Below are 13,982 nucleotides of genomic sequence, written 5' to 3'. Positions count from 1 at the left end.
CCTCAGACGGGAGAAGGGAAAGCTAAGCATGTAAGATACTTCACAGTTAAAAGATGTTTTTGGCCAGCGCTTCAAACTGGCGCTTTCTCTGTGAACATTATCGAACCTGACTGAAAGTTTTCACTTGAACCAAGATGTGTACTGAGGACAAAAACTGAACAGAACCTTAACATTCTCTACTTTGTTAACTGTAGCACAACACGAGCTGCATTTCTGCCTGCTGCTGCGAACGGAGCCTGCGCAGACAGCCCTGGCAATGGGGAGTGGTACCTGTCAGGATGATGTTGGGGATGTTACTGTGGTTGCCGTAGCCGAGCTGCTGGGGGTCCTGCAGGCTGCCGTGGCTGCCGGTGAGCCCCATCATCGCGGCCTGCGAGTAGTTCAGAGTCGAGCACTGGCTGTACAGGTTACTGGAGCTGATGGGGTTTTCAATCATATTGAACTGTTCCAGCTAGGAGGCGGACAGAGAGAAAGAAACAGGAAGACTGGAAGATTATTATTTAAAATATAAAGGACTGTGCAAAAGAAGTTTTTCGGTATTAATAATCCTAATTCTTAACAGCAAGACGAACCAAATCATGCAGCAAGTATAACTCAAAGGTGTGTGGAAGGTGGAAGCCGGTGTGCTAAAACATACAGTATATAGATGTCACTGTGAGAGGGGCTTAACACAGGGAATCCATCAAACAAGACATGTGTGCAGTCTTATATGGCAGAACATTCCTGCAAAAGAGCTGGAGTCATATATTGGAAATAATTATAACTGAAGCTAAAAAAATCAAGACTTGAAACAGAAAATGTCACAATTAATTAGTACCAGTGCTCTACATTGCTGTCCTGAAGAGACCTAAGAGATTTCCTTTCTACTGACAATATTCCCTGAACACATGCTAGTTTTTGCTTTCAAATCACAGTAATGCCATGCCCAAAATCAGGGATCAGGGAGAACAGACAAGCTGTTTCAGATTCCCCAGCAGAGTGCTGTGTTTCATAACGGCACACTGCATCTTCACTTGTCTTACTTTGGAAAGCTGGAACTGAACTGACGCAAGATGCAAGAAATGCCCCTGCTCCTGTTTTGTGCAGTGCTGAACTCCAGACGATCAGGAGTTAAAAACTTCAGATTTCCCTTTGATTTCTGCACAAGCCCATTTTACACTTAATGACAGCCTACTTGAAACAACTGGATTAATTATTAAAAGGAAGAAGCAATCTTGCAGTATACTGTACAGTCAAGTCAGAGCTTCATTTTGACTTATATTTTACATATCTTTTTTAAAAACACTGAAATAAGGCAACTTGGAATTATAACACATAATTACGAGAACAAATGGGTCATCTTTTTGATTGCTCTGTAATTGGTACTTTGAGATCAGCATGATTTGTGGCAAATCACATCACAGTTTTGCTTTGTTTTGCACATGCATCGGCATGCTTTGCAAAACAGACACCTGAACAACAGCCGAACGCTGCTTTTTCTACTTACCACTGAGGTAATAACCTCAATTTGCTCCTTTGCACCTCACATGCTATCAGAGCTTCCCACTCCAACCTATGCAAATGCATTTGATTTTGATGACAGAATCATTATGTCTTCCCACCCAAACCCTCACTCATTCCACTTGTGGTTAAAACCAAAGCAGAGCTTGAAAACTTTGCAGACCTCAGTGGTTTAGAAAGCACTGACTTCTCTCACCTGGTGGGACAGTGCGTTCGTTTGTCTGGATGCAAGCTGCTGGTCATAGAAAGAATCCCCAAAAACGCTGCCAAGGATTGATGTGTGCTAAAACAAAAGCACACAAAGTTATTATGAAGACTTGAGCATAAAGGAATAAAAGCATGGCTATATTTACTAGACGTCAAAGCAGTTCTCTCCTAAAAAAACTGGTAACAAAGTTTCATTTATAATACAACAGTCCACGCGCCTTGTTTTTCCAAAGCTCTCTGAGTAATTTAAACAAACAATATGCTTCAATAAAAAAAAGTCTTCCATTTCATGTGCTTTAATATGTGTTTGCAGATTAATATTACAAACTCAGGCTTCAAAGTTCAAAGAAAATGTTTTAGAATATTCATCCAGAAATACTGGGAAAGGTGGCAATTAAATATCTTCCACGGACTGTGCAATGCACCTGTAACCACAGCAGTCTTTACTAAGGATAAAAAAACAAAACACAGAACAAAAAGTAGAATCAGAGCATTTCACAAGCCAGCAAAATGACGTGCCATAAAATCAGCAATCAGGAATACTGCTAATTAAATTCAAAGCTGATTTTGTTGTTGAACTAATAAGTAATGCAAACTTTCATTTACTATACATAAATAAAAACTTACATTATCACCGAGATAAGTAGTTCTGGCATGTAAAATGTCTGTTTCCGATCACAGCCTGTGTCACACCACGTAAAATTAAAATCAAACCGCATGCAACATTATATTCAAGGTTATCACTGTATATGTAGTTCTGTCTGCTGAGGGAGAGCAGTCCTATATGTGGCGTCTTTCAACTCACTAAGTTTGCTTACAGAAATGAATGCTCTGTGCTGAAACAGAATACAGAAACAAGGACTTAAACGGCACAAAAACCTTTTTTGTTGCATAACATGAACAAGATTTCCAAAACATTCAGATCATAAATATGAGGTCAATATTTTTATAAAATGTTCTGTTACTGCCCCTTGGAGTCTGTAAATTTGTTGGGTTAACAGATTCCAGCAATCTAAAATACAGATGTAGGAGCACAGAAAAACATCTTTCTCAATGCATTAGCTGCACCTTTGCAAATTTTGACGCGTCTAACCCTTATTCTCAGTCATCCTGTAAGTTCAAACCCCTGAGACCAGCAAGCTTCAGGTTTTTAGCACTTACAGTATGCTGAAATTACAAAAAATAAACTAATTTATCACTTGTGCAGTGATAGTACACTGAAATAATTCTTCTGGTATATATGTCCATGGTAAAATATACTTCACACTTTCCAAAGAGAAAATGTTCCAATGCAGGTGTTAAGAGTTTCTGAATAAATACTTGAAAATGGGGGGAAAACAATGTTACGCATTAACCGTTAAGGTGAGACTTGCTGTCTTTTACAGAAACTAAGGTGACCTGCATTTAAGCCTTTTTTTACGCAAGAGATGGCGGCAGTCTGTGCAGTCTAACGAGCTATATTACTGAAGCCAGATGCTTTGACTCCTTCAGGGAGTGGCTGGATTTTATACTCAGTCACCACCGTCACTAAACAAATAATAACAACCGGACAGGCCCTCTTGCTTGTAACCTTTGCCGTTTTCAGTCAATGAGAAAGACAAAGCCTTTTACCCTGGCTCAGTCAAGGTGAGACAAGCTGCCCACTAGCTGTTTAGCGCCAACGTCCTGTTACACAGACTTTAGAACAATGACTGCTAACCAATGGATCCTCTGTGATATCATCACTGGAAAGAGCGGGACTAGGTGGCTGAAACACAGCCTGGAATTCAAGCAGTATTTTGACCAGATAAGGCCACTCGTGAGCCCCAAGAGTGTAACATTCAACCACATGTACTCAGAAACACAACTTAAAACAAAAGTGAAGGAAAAAAAAAAGACTTCAGGAGGCAGAAACAGTATTCACTAAACAAATAAACTTAAAGCATACTCTTCCTAACCATATACTGGAAAATAATAGATTTTAAACTATTTTAGGCATAGTTACCATTAAATGAGTTTGAAGGAGGGGGGGGGGACTCCAAAAACAGCAACAACCAGGAAAAACACTCAAGTCACAGATACTCATGAAAATCAAGACATTGTGTTTTGTTTTTTTAAAAACAGCAGCACACTGGAAGTCAAAGCTGAGGACGTTGCTGTGGCGATATGTGATGCAGACAAAAGCACAGTGAGACACCATGGCTCAAAGATGGAAGAGCTGAACGGGGGATAAGGCAGGCCCAGCAAAGCACATCGGCCCTTACTTGAGGAGAGCCACCAGGAGAGAAGCCTTGATTGGAGACAGGAGAAGTGGGAGACTGGTTGGCAGGGGACCCAGCACTACTGCGGTACTGCTGGAGGGCGGCCTACAGGATAACATTACAGTTAAAGACCAACAGATCCTGCTCGCCTGTTTGACACCTAGGAGACGGGACAGTTACTTTGTTTTAGCTCCTGGGGCTGCAGAAGGAAACTTAGAGTACTTTCAGACACACACACACACGTGTATACAAGGTTCTGCTCACACTAAAAGGCTGTACTGAACACTAGGCCGGACTGAAATAAGAAGAGAAGCGAGCCCTCTGATAAGCCACTGCACAGTGGAAAGACGCAGCTCGAAGAGGTGCTTTGTCTTTTCTTGGTGGTGTCGGGAGACTTCAACACTACAACGCATTCGTTACTACTTGCTTTCGTTCAGGCAGTATAGATTATAAACCCAGTCTGGTGCAGCTGCCTGTGGTAAGCAAAGGAGTCACGAGGACTTCAACTCTGATTCATCACTTTAAATTTTTGAGACAAAAGTGAGACAAAATAATTTAAAAGCAAAAATGCATTTTCTCCTTTCCCTCACTGTGGTCAACCACAAACACAATCAACAGGGCGAGATGCACTGGATAGCTCCCAGCTTGCTGTCTGACAGCTGAGGCTGGAATAGCAAGCAGTAGACACTAGGCCCTTGAGGACGGAGTCTAACAGCCCTGGTGCAGGTTGTGATTGATAGATAGATATCAAAGGAAGAGAAGAAGCTCTGATAGCATCCACTAGCTTTCCCTCTTGACAGCAAAGAGCAAATCTGAGCTCAGTGACTGGAAAAGGATTCTGCTCAGCAGTACAAGTTGAAGTTGCCTGCTGATTGACCAATCTAAAACACAGGCCCTGTGATGCAGATGAACCGTATTCACTGAGAAACTAGAAAGCAGAACTATGCCCTAGTGATCCTGAAGGAAGCACTGCAGTGCATCTGTGAAAGACGGTTGACTGACTGAAAAATGCACCTTGCTCAGAACGTCATTGAACTACTGCATGAGACAGAACCTAGAATGAAATAATGGCCCCAGATTAAAAACTAAACTGGAAAATCCAAAACTCTTATGATGGGGGTAAAAACTTCCAAATTCTGGCCCCTGGGGGCCCCGGCTTCCTCTCATTTCTCCTAGTCAAAGAACTAAGACCTGCTACTTCTTTGAAATAATAGTTTGCAGGCAGAAATTATTATGTAAATGGTCGTTTCTTAAAAGGCTGCAGATTTCAAACAGCCTCTGAATGTTTTCACTTCACCGCAAAAGTCCAAGTCTCCCTTTGGCTGAAAACAGTTCAAAAGGCCCCATTCGCAAATTAGTTCAGAAAAAAAAAAGATTTAAACTAATTTGGCTCAAGTTTAACTAGAATAAAGGACTGAAGACACTGGGCCTTCAAGAACAAGAACAGAGCGACCCATATTCTTGTTTTTTGCATGTTGGACACATGGGCTAACAGAGAGGGCTTGTTAAAACTTACACTGCAGTGAATTTCACTCCTTATCCGTCTCAAAGCGACCACTCCACTCTTTATAGATTTCTAGAAGCGCAATTCCAACATGACGTTTCCCTGCTCTGTCATGTCAAGATACTTTTATTCTCCTTGCTACAAAGGGCGATTCTGTTCCATTATTTAAACCCCTGGAAGCACAGCGAATCTTTAATTCTCTCACAAGTGAAGCTAAATGCACTTGAAAGTGGAGATGGGAAACCAAAACAGGGGAAGTTTTTGACCCAGGAAACCTCAGCTACTTCACTCAGATGAAGATAACCAACCCTAAGGACAGACTCAGGACAGCAGGGTCCCAGGCCTTGATGATTTCTTATGATGAACCACTAACTCATTGCCTACGGGGGGGTGGGGGGTGGGAGGCAACCACTGGGCCTGGATCCCACAGAGGTTTCTTCAACCCCACTGGGAGTTTTTGTTTTCCTTTCCTCCATGCCCACATGGTCTACTGTTCTTAAACAACATGGATAGCTATTGACTGTTGCACTATAGGGCACTATAGTAAATGACTGAACCGGATCAGAGAAGGTACGACAATGACCACTCACGCTCCAGATCAACTATCTCTGTAGAACAGCCAGACTGAACAGATCAAGCTGTCAAAGCCCAACATGTCTTATCAGAACTCTAATTATTTGATTTATAACAAATTATTTACTTTATGAGGCGTAATTTCATTTTTTCACAAGCAGATAATTCAATCTTTCTGAACCAGAAGGCAGACAAAAAGTAGACTGCAGTGCTTATTGGCTTGAGACCCAGGAAAATGAAGGGCTTCATTTTCCTAATAGGGCACATAATTAGTTCATTGAAACAGAAGAGTTCAGATAGAATGAAAATCTGAAGACAACGTAGCATTCAAGGTCTTTGGAGGCTGAAGGAAATTATGGTTGAATGGTTTGATTATAAAACAAAATGCCTTTAAGATATCATTTTTGTAAGTTTCGCCACTTGTAAATGATACAAGGAAAAAGGGATGAAAACAACACAAAGCAAATGGTTTTAAAAGTTTTCAAATAAAATGGGATGCTTGGCAGGCTCTGATTCATCTGTAGGTCTGCAGAAAGCTGACATTAGGTGTTTCCAGATCAGTACAAGATGGGAAACATTAATCCTTTATCTCAATGCGAAATCCTTATTTCAGCTCCTCTAGCTCGTGCACAGTGTGCTTATAACACAAACAGCCCACTATGAAGTCTTAATTGTCAAATTCTTCTTGTTCTGTATAAAAGAACAAAGTGTAATCAAGATTATTCTCTTTTTCTACCTTTAAATTGACAACTGCTGTAAAAAACTTTTATGAAGACTGCACTGAAACATTGATTGCACTGAAAAACATTTCTTTTAAAAAAAAATTGTTTCTAAACAAAATCCCTTGCAGATTTTCTAAGGCTTTGTGGTATTTAATGTAGGTTTAGTCTAGTTTTACTCCATGAGAAATCAGAAAAAAAAAACACCAAACAATTTTGGCTGTTTGCTTGTTCACTGCACAAGGTAAATGTGGCATGGTAGCATGGTGGTTTAGCACCACTGCCTCGTAGCTGCAGGGTCCTGGCTAAGATTCTGGAATAGGCAACCTGATGTGGGGAGTCTGCATGTTCTCTGTTTTTGAATAGGCTTACATCAGGTGCTTCACTATACTCCCACCTCACAAAGACATGCAGCACAGACACGACTGACCACACTATTCCAGTTATAGCTGAAGGAACTACAGTGAGAAGGGTCCAAATCAGCCTACTGGGCCAAATGGTCACCTCTCATTTGGGACCTTTCCGATGATCGGATGGCATTTTGAATACCAAACTGTAAGACAGCCCCATCAGAGATCGTGAGTACGTCAGTGAGCCTTACCCAGTAAGGAGGCAGCGATTTTAAGCATCCTTTTCTGTACAATTAAAACTAATCAGGAGAATTATTTGTTTTTAATTAAAATTAAATTAATTCATTGAAATTATGAAGGAGCCCACACCACAGCACCTGTGGACTCATAGCACAACATACGACATGGCCTGTTAGAAAAGGGTTTGTAGGACATCATCATGTCTACTGATCTAATCTGGCTTATAAATTTACATCAGCAGTTTACACAGCCTGTATGCTTATCAATGCAGACTTTAGCTTTCAATTCTCAATTATGTAGGAAAACAATGTACTGACAAAACCTAGGTGGGATATTCACATGGGTAAGCAAAGCAATTTCTTTCAACAAGCAAGAAATGAGATACACACTGCCTACTGCACAGCAGCACAAGGGTAATTCATATACACATGGGAAGACAGGAGACAACCTGAGAGCTGAACTAGAGTATCTGTTTACAAGAGATCAGAGCTGCATGACCCTATTATTCAATTACTTTAATAGTGTTTTCTGGCTGAGGGGCTAACAATATCGACTGAGATGATTCACACTTAATATTAGAGAACTGCTGCTTACATTTATGCTGGTCAATCATTTATAGCTTTGAAGTAAAGACCAGAGGCAAGAATTCAAAGTGATTCATCAGCTCGTATTTAAAACTGAAGAACAACTTCAGCTTTCACGCTTCACGTCATAAAAACACAAACATGACCGTGACTAAACTTTTCCAGAGCTCCAACTCTCTCGTATACTGTATATAATAATGGACCAAGACATTATTCAGCCAGCCTTGATATCATAGTTGCTTGTACTCACTCACTAACTCACTGTAAAGTAAAAAAAACAATCTGCATCCTTTCATGTCTATGGTTACACTCTTACATAATGACTCGGAACAGAAAACCTCAGCATGTGAGGTCCGTTGCCTACAGTCTTCACTACTAAAAGCTGTGCTGCGGCTAAGTGCTCATGACTAACACATTCAGAAACATCCATAACAAATTGGCTGCTTCACTTCAGCTTCAGTCACAACTATGCTACTATATACCGTACATCCACACACGTATGTGGTCTGCAAAAAAAATACTCAGACCACACCGAGGAATGCTCAAAATTTATAAAAACCTTGCCAACAATTTCCTTTTATTTTCCTGAAAGAAATCAAAAAGCTGGCAGAAGAGAATAAAGTGTGGGTCTTGTGTTGGGGAGGTCAGCAATGCAGGCACTCAGGGTTGCCATGGAAACCCGGAGAGAGTTCTCTGCTGCTCTGTTTTGCTACAGCCCTGGGTCTCAAAGACGCAACAGCGTTTTGGTGCCTCACCGGGCCACCGCGACCCCTGCATGTCACGAACGGCCCTTTTAGGCACACCAGAGCTACCCAGCCCAAGTCCTGAAACGTGGCTGGGGCACTGAAAAGTGGAAAGTCGTCAGGATGGGAACCAGTCACAGACGGTTGTGGCTTACTGCCTGATCACGGTTTTACCTGCCAGGAATAACCACCCGGAAATGCGGAAAAGCAGGAGGGTTGTCTGAACTAGCAAACACTTTGACACTGGTCTCTTTCGGTCCAAGACGGACATGGATACAAGACAAAGGTGTGTTTTCTAGTAATTACTCACACTCCCATTACTGAGAGAGTAAAAAGAAATCAAACATACCTATTGAAGCTTAATTTAAGGGGAGTGTGTAAAATATACAATTAATGCAACATGTATACCTCTAATTTCTATTTTGGTTTGAACTTCAGAGACCTACATGAATGTGAGCCTTTGACTAGACCTGTGAAATATGCAGATTTTTTATAAATTCTTCAGCACGTCATGCGTGGAGAGGACGGAGCAAGCTCCTGATCCAGCTCCCTGTTCCAAAAATCTGTTTAATACGTGGTCCCCCGATGGGGGACATATCAGAAATTAAACTGCATCTAAAAATATTAGATTCTATAACAGTCCTTTATGAGCTGCAAGTGCATGTTTTCATGCTGTTTGCATACATCACAGCAAGGGCCAGAAGCAGAAAATGATGCATTGTTCAATTTGGCTGCATAAATTATAGCCTCCTGTTTGGGGAAGGACAATCAGCACAAGAGCACTTGCTATCAATACTCATCACACGGTCACATCCCATCTATAATCTTACTTCAGGTGTTATCTGGACTACGCCTTGTTGACAAGAGTGTCGATACTGACCAAAGAGGGTGGAAGTTTGCGCTACAGAAATGAACTGGCAGTATGGGGCGAGTTCTGCATCAAGCACAACCCATAACCATGACCGCTGTTTTCATGAGGGGGCGGGTTTATGAGAAAGTGTGCAGGACGACGGCACACCCACTGAAAGGTGAGCTTCTTCAGAAACGAACCGAAGCTAAAATGAAGTGAAGAGCCACTCGCCCCAGTGGACGGAAGGGCAAGTCTTCTGCCACCTGCATTCAAGATTCACTTGCACTCTGAACACCCACTCTAAAAAGAAACTGGCCGGCGTCGACGCCTTTGATCAGAGGATTTCAACGGAGCGGAGTGGGCGGTCCAGAGTCTGAGAAGCCCTGCTCTAAGGCAGAGGGGAGCTGCAGGGCATGCTGCGTTGTCACAGGGCGCGATGCGGGCAGCACTCACCGAATTGATATCGATGCCCACAGAGGTCTGCGTCTGGTTGCCTGGGGGGGACTGGGGCAGGGTGGAGGCAGTGGACACGGACAGGGGCGGCAGCTGCACGAGCCTGGGCAGGCCAGAGCCCTGTTGCTGCTGCTGTTGTTGCTGCTGCTGCTGCATCTGTTGTTGGTGCTGCTGTAGCTGTTGTTGGTGCTGCTGCTGCTGCAGCTGTTGTTGGTGCTGCTGCAGCTGTTGTTGGTGCTGCTGCTGCTGCTGCTGTTGTTGCTGCTGCAGCTGTTGCTGCTGCTGCTGCTGCTGCTGCTGCAGCTGTTGTTGCTGCTGCTGCTGCTGCTGCTGCTGCAGCTGTTGCTGCTGCTGCTGCAGCTGTTGCTGCTGCTGCTGCAAGCCGCTCACCACCTGCGTCTGCGTCGGCGACGTGGGCTGAGAGAAGAAGGAGTAGGGTGGGAGCTGCTGCTCCAGGGTCAGCGCTTCCATCGTCACCGCCTGCAAGCAAACACCATGCTCTGTCAGGCAGAAAACCCCCCGAGCTGCAGGTCCATCACAGAGGACAGTCACCACCCTGGACATGAGCTCTTCACCCCACTGCCCTCAGGAAAGAGATACAAGAGCATACGGACACTTATCACTAGACTAGCTTCTACCCACAAGCAGTGCGACTGGTGAACACATTTGGCCATGCCCCTTGGACCACACCTACACCATCTACCTCATTGTAATTTCTTATTTATTGCACATCTGCAGTCATTGTTTACATGTCTGCATCATTTACATTCAAACTGTTTACTTGTTGACTTGTACATAGTCTACTGTTTGTTTGTATATTGTCTTGATGCACTGTCTGCACTTTGTGTTTTAATACTTTAACAATCGAGAGACTTTCTGTAAGCAAGAATTCCATTGTACCAGTACATGCACCCATTACATATGGCAATAAAGTTCAAGTTCAAGTTTCCTCCCTTCTTTGCACACAATTGTAAACTGCAAAACCAGAGGGGTTAATAAAGTTACACGCATGATCACACAGATTACGCTGTGTGGAGTTGTGATATTGGCTCTGCTGAATCAGAACTGCCTTTGCAAATTAAAAAGAAACCTTATTGGAAAGCCCACCTTTCAGCACAAACTGTAAGACTACAGTAACTACAGCCCTCAGAAGATCACTTGACGGTGACCTGTTCCAGCGGCAAGCAAATCCGACATGAATAAAAACTTGCTTAAATTGCAATGAATGATAAACAGCAGTCTGCTGTAGAGATATGGTCTTGTGGCCTTATGCAACTTTGACTATTCCAGTCTTATTATAGGGCTTTCAAGGTAATTACAATAATTACTGAAGTGGTACATAATTGCCCCAGTCGCTAAAGGATATTTGAGAAATCTTGGATTAGCTTGGACCTATAACAGAAAAGACAGTTAAAGTTAATCACCCCTGAACCATTCAGAACAGAAGCCACAAGACTACTGAATACACTACAGCACACCGCTCTTTCTAATTTATTACAATTTAAACATGCTATAAGCCATGTTTTAAATAAACCACACAATTTAAAGTAAACTGCGTGGCTTGAACACTTCACATCTGGCCTGTCCTCAAAGGGTTTGCTGGTCCCTGGTTTTCCTTTCACCACTGATCTTAACTCGAACAAGTTCTGCCACAAGGCTGACGTTTGAGGAGTAAATCTTCCCTGGTGTGCAAGATGATGGAAACCCAGGAGACGCAGCAGGAAAAGAGGGAACTCCGAGGAGGCAAAGACAAGCCAGACAGGCACTGCGGCACGACTCTCCCTGCTGTGTGTGGGAGAAATTGGCTGGAGGTTCTGCAGTGCAGAAGGGAGCTGATTAAGCCTCCTTCAAATCAGGGAGATTCCACTGACAGAGAGGAAGAATACTGTTGCCCCCCTTTTCACACAAAAAACCTGTGCAGCACTAGAACTATGCAACCTTACATAAACTGCAAACCAAATTCAGGAGTTAATCAGGATAACAGAAACAAGTGGGAGGCTCAATCACAAGCTTCAGATGATCTTATTAAGCTCACAATAAAAGCATGCGGAAATAAATCAGAAAAGCAAACTGACTTTCTTGATGTTAAATTCTTATTGATTTACAAACAGATTCTGCCCCTTGTACATAAACTATGCACTAAGGAATATGCTGTGTAGCAAATCAAAACTACATTCTAATACTAAAAGACACAAGCAAACTATTTCTGAACTTCAATGGGAAACTAACCTCCTATATCCCTATTTATTACATAAGGTGTTAAGTTACATTAATACCAAGGTACGCATATTATTATAGACAAATAAGTGGCACTCGCTATTCTGAACTGTGTGAAATTAATATACAATAAGAAATCTATATACTGTAGGACAATAAAAGCATAATCATTTATGACTCTTACAAAAGCGATTAAACTCTTCCATTTAAATGCTGGAGTCTCTCACACCTGTCTTACAGGTTACCTCTCCTGCACCTCCTAGGAGCAGTTGGGCAGCCATACTGGTTTGTAAGATTATGAACCAAAATGGTGAAAAAAGACGATCACGACTTCACTGAGCTTCTCTGGGAACTGCGTCGTGAACATGAGGCTGAGTGGATGGTGGGTGGGGGTGCGGGAGTCTTGGAGGCATTACTAGATGATTCTGGAGCAGAAAAGTAGGAAATGCTACATTTGGCCGACCGTGTATGACTGTAGGTAGTGAAATGTTTTGTGTCCAGAAGAATCTGTTCCTACTGTATTCTCTGTGTATTATCAAGTCCACGTTGGAGAAGGGTTTACCTTATTAACAGCATGCAAATTTATTACAGCACCTGCTGACTTGATCGTTCCAGGAAAGAACAGCTCAGCTCAGTGGAATTAGAGAATGAAATTGCTAGGAGTTCTGCAGTGACACAGCTGGCCCATTACCTGTGCAATGGTCAGAGGAGGAGAGAGGGTAGGAGACAGCTGCTGTGTCTGCTGCCGTCTGGAGTCTGTGTTGAGGGTCAGTGGGACCACCGTCTGCTGCCTGCGCTGAGCTGCCCCGGTCATGGCGGCTTGTGATGTAGGGACACCTGCAGACATAAAATCACAGCCTGAGGACTTACAGTCTGCCAGCATCAGCTCTGCCATTAACGAGGGCACCTAGAAAACAGCAGCATCTGTCTGAGGACAAGTGATAGGAGGATCTCATCCTGATGTTTCTTAATATTGCTACCAAGTAATACTGCTGAATGGAATATAGAATTTAACTAAACTAAGCATTTTCTGTTATTAATAAGCTCTTTTCAAATTCAGGTAAGAGAGGAGGCTTTTAAACATTTTAAGGTGAAATAGTTTAGTTTGAGGGTGGTTTAGTTATGGATGTGGCATTCAGAATCAGTATGGAACACAGGAATTATGCATGATGTATATTGGTTAATAAAAAAAAATACGAAATTACATTATTTTTTGTGACGTTACAAGTTAAATTAGTCCTGGCAGGGGTGGTGTGTAAAAGAAACGCAAAATAGATTTGTAGAAATGTCCTAACTGGTTTCCTACACCAGGCAACGCCTGTGGTGGAAACAGATTTTCCTGTAACGTGTTTGCATTTTAATCACAAGAGCAAACCAAGCCAAGTGCCATTCCTCCTTCTGACAACCATCTGGACCCTTTCTGAGAAACGCATGTTTGAGTAAGGCGTTCGAGGGCAGGCTGCGCACGAGACATCAGACCTGTAATAAACATGAAGCCTGAGAGCCCACAGAGCGCTCACTCTCCTGCAGCCAGAGGATTGTGCTAAAGCCACCAACAGCCTGCTGTCTTCTACAGGCGCAGGTACAATCTGAATTACACAGGTGTTAGTATGAGGGGTCACAAAAAACTGGTTCAGTTTTCATTTTTCCCCCCAGTGTTGGAGGGTATTTTATTAGGTTTCCTACCTGGAATTTGACTCAAACATTAAAAGAGACTGCTCTTGCTTGTCTACACGGCAGATATTGACAATAATGTCTTGGGATAATGGCATTCAGCATCAGGTCAAGGCCTAAGACACCCA

The 13,982-nt window shown here is 42.6% G+C and overlaps 1 protein-coding gene and 1 pseudogene across 1 annotated transcript in view; both read right to left on the bottom strand.

The window, feature by feature from the left end:
* The window catches only part of LOC148813992 (CREB-regulated transcription coactivator 1-like), a 42,974-nt gene that overhangs the window by 11,758 nt on the left and 17,234 nt on the right, over positions 1 to 13,982 (bottom strand). Inside the window, exons 9-13 of the mRNA XM_088907451.1 lie at positions 12,872 to 13,017; positions 9,964 to 10,443; positions 3,951 to 4,052; positions 1,697 to 1,783; positions 271 to 451 (exon numbers count right to left, since the gene is read on the bottom strand). Of these exons, the coding sequence (XP_088763577.1) occupies positions 271 to 451; positions 1,697 to 1,783; positions 3,951 to 4,052; positions 9,964 to 10,443; positions 12,872 to 13,017 (996 nt within the window). The remainder of the gene's footprint in view (positions 1 to 270; positions 452 to 1,696; positions 1,784 to 3,950; positions 4,053 to 9,963; positions 10,444 to 12,871; positions 13,018 to 13,982) is intronic.
* LOC148813993 (U2 spliceosomal RNA) lies at positions 9,135 to 9,295 on the bottom strand (annotated as a pseudogene).

This window comes from Atractosteus spatula, chromosome 28 (assembly GCF_055471065.1).
Source record: "Atractosteus spatula isolate fAtrSpa1 chromosome 28, fAtrSpa1.hap1, whole genome shotgun sequence".
Classification (NCBI taxonomy): domain Eukaryota; kingdom Metazoa; phylum Chordata; class Actinopteri; order Semionotiformes; family Lepisosteidae; genus Atractosteus; species Atractosteus spatula.
This window is presented reverse-complemented; position numbering and strand designations above follow the sequence as displayed.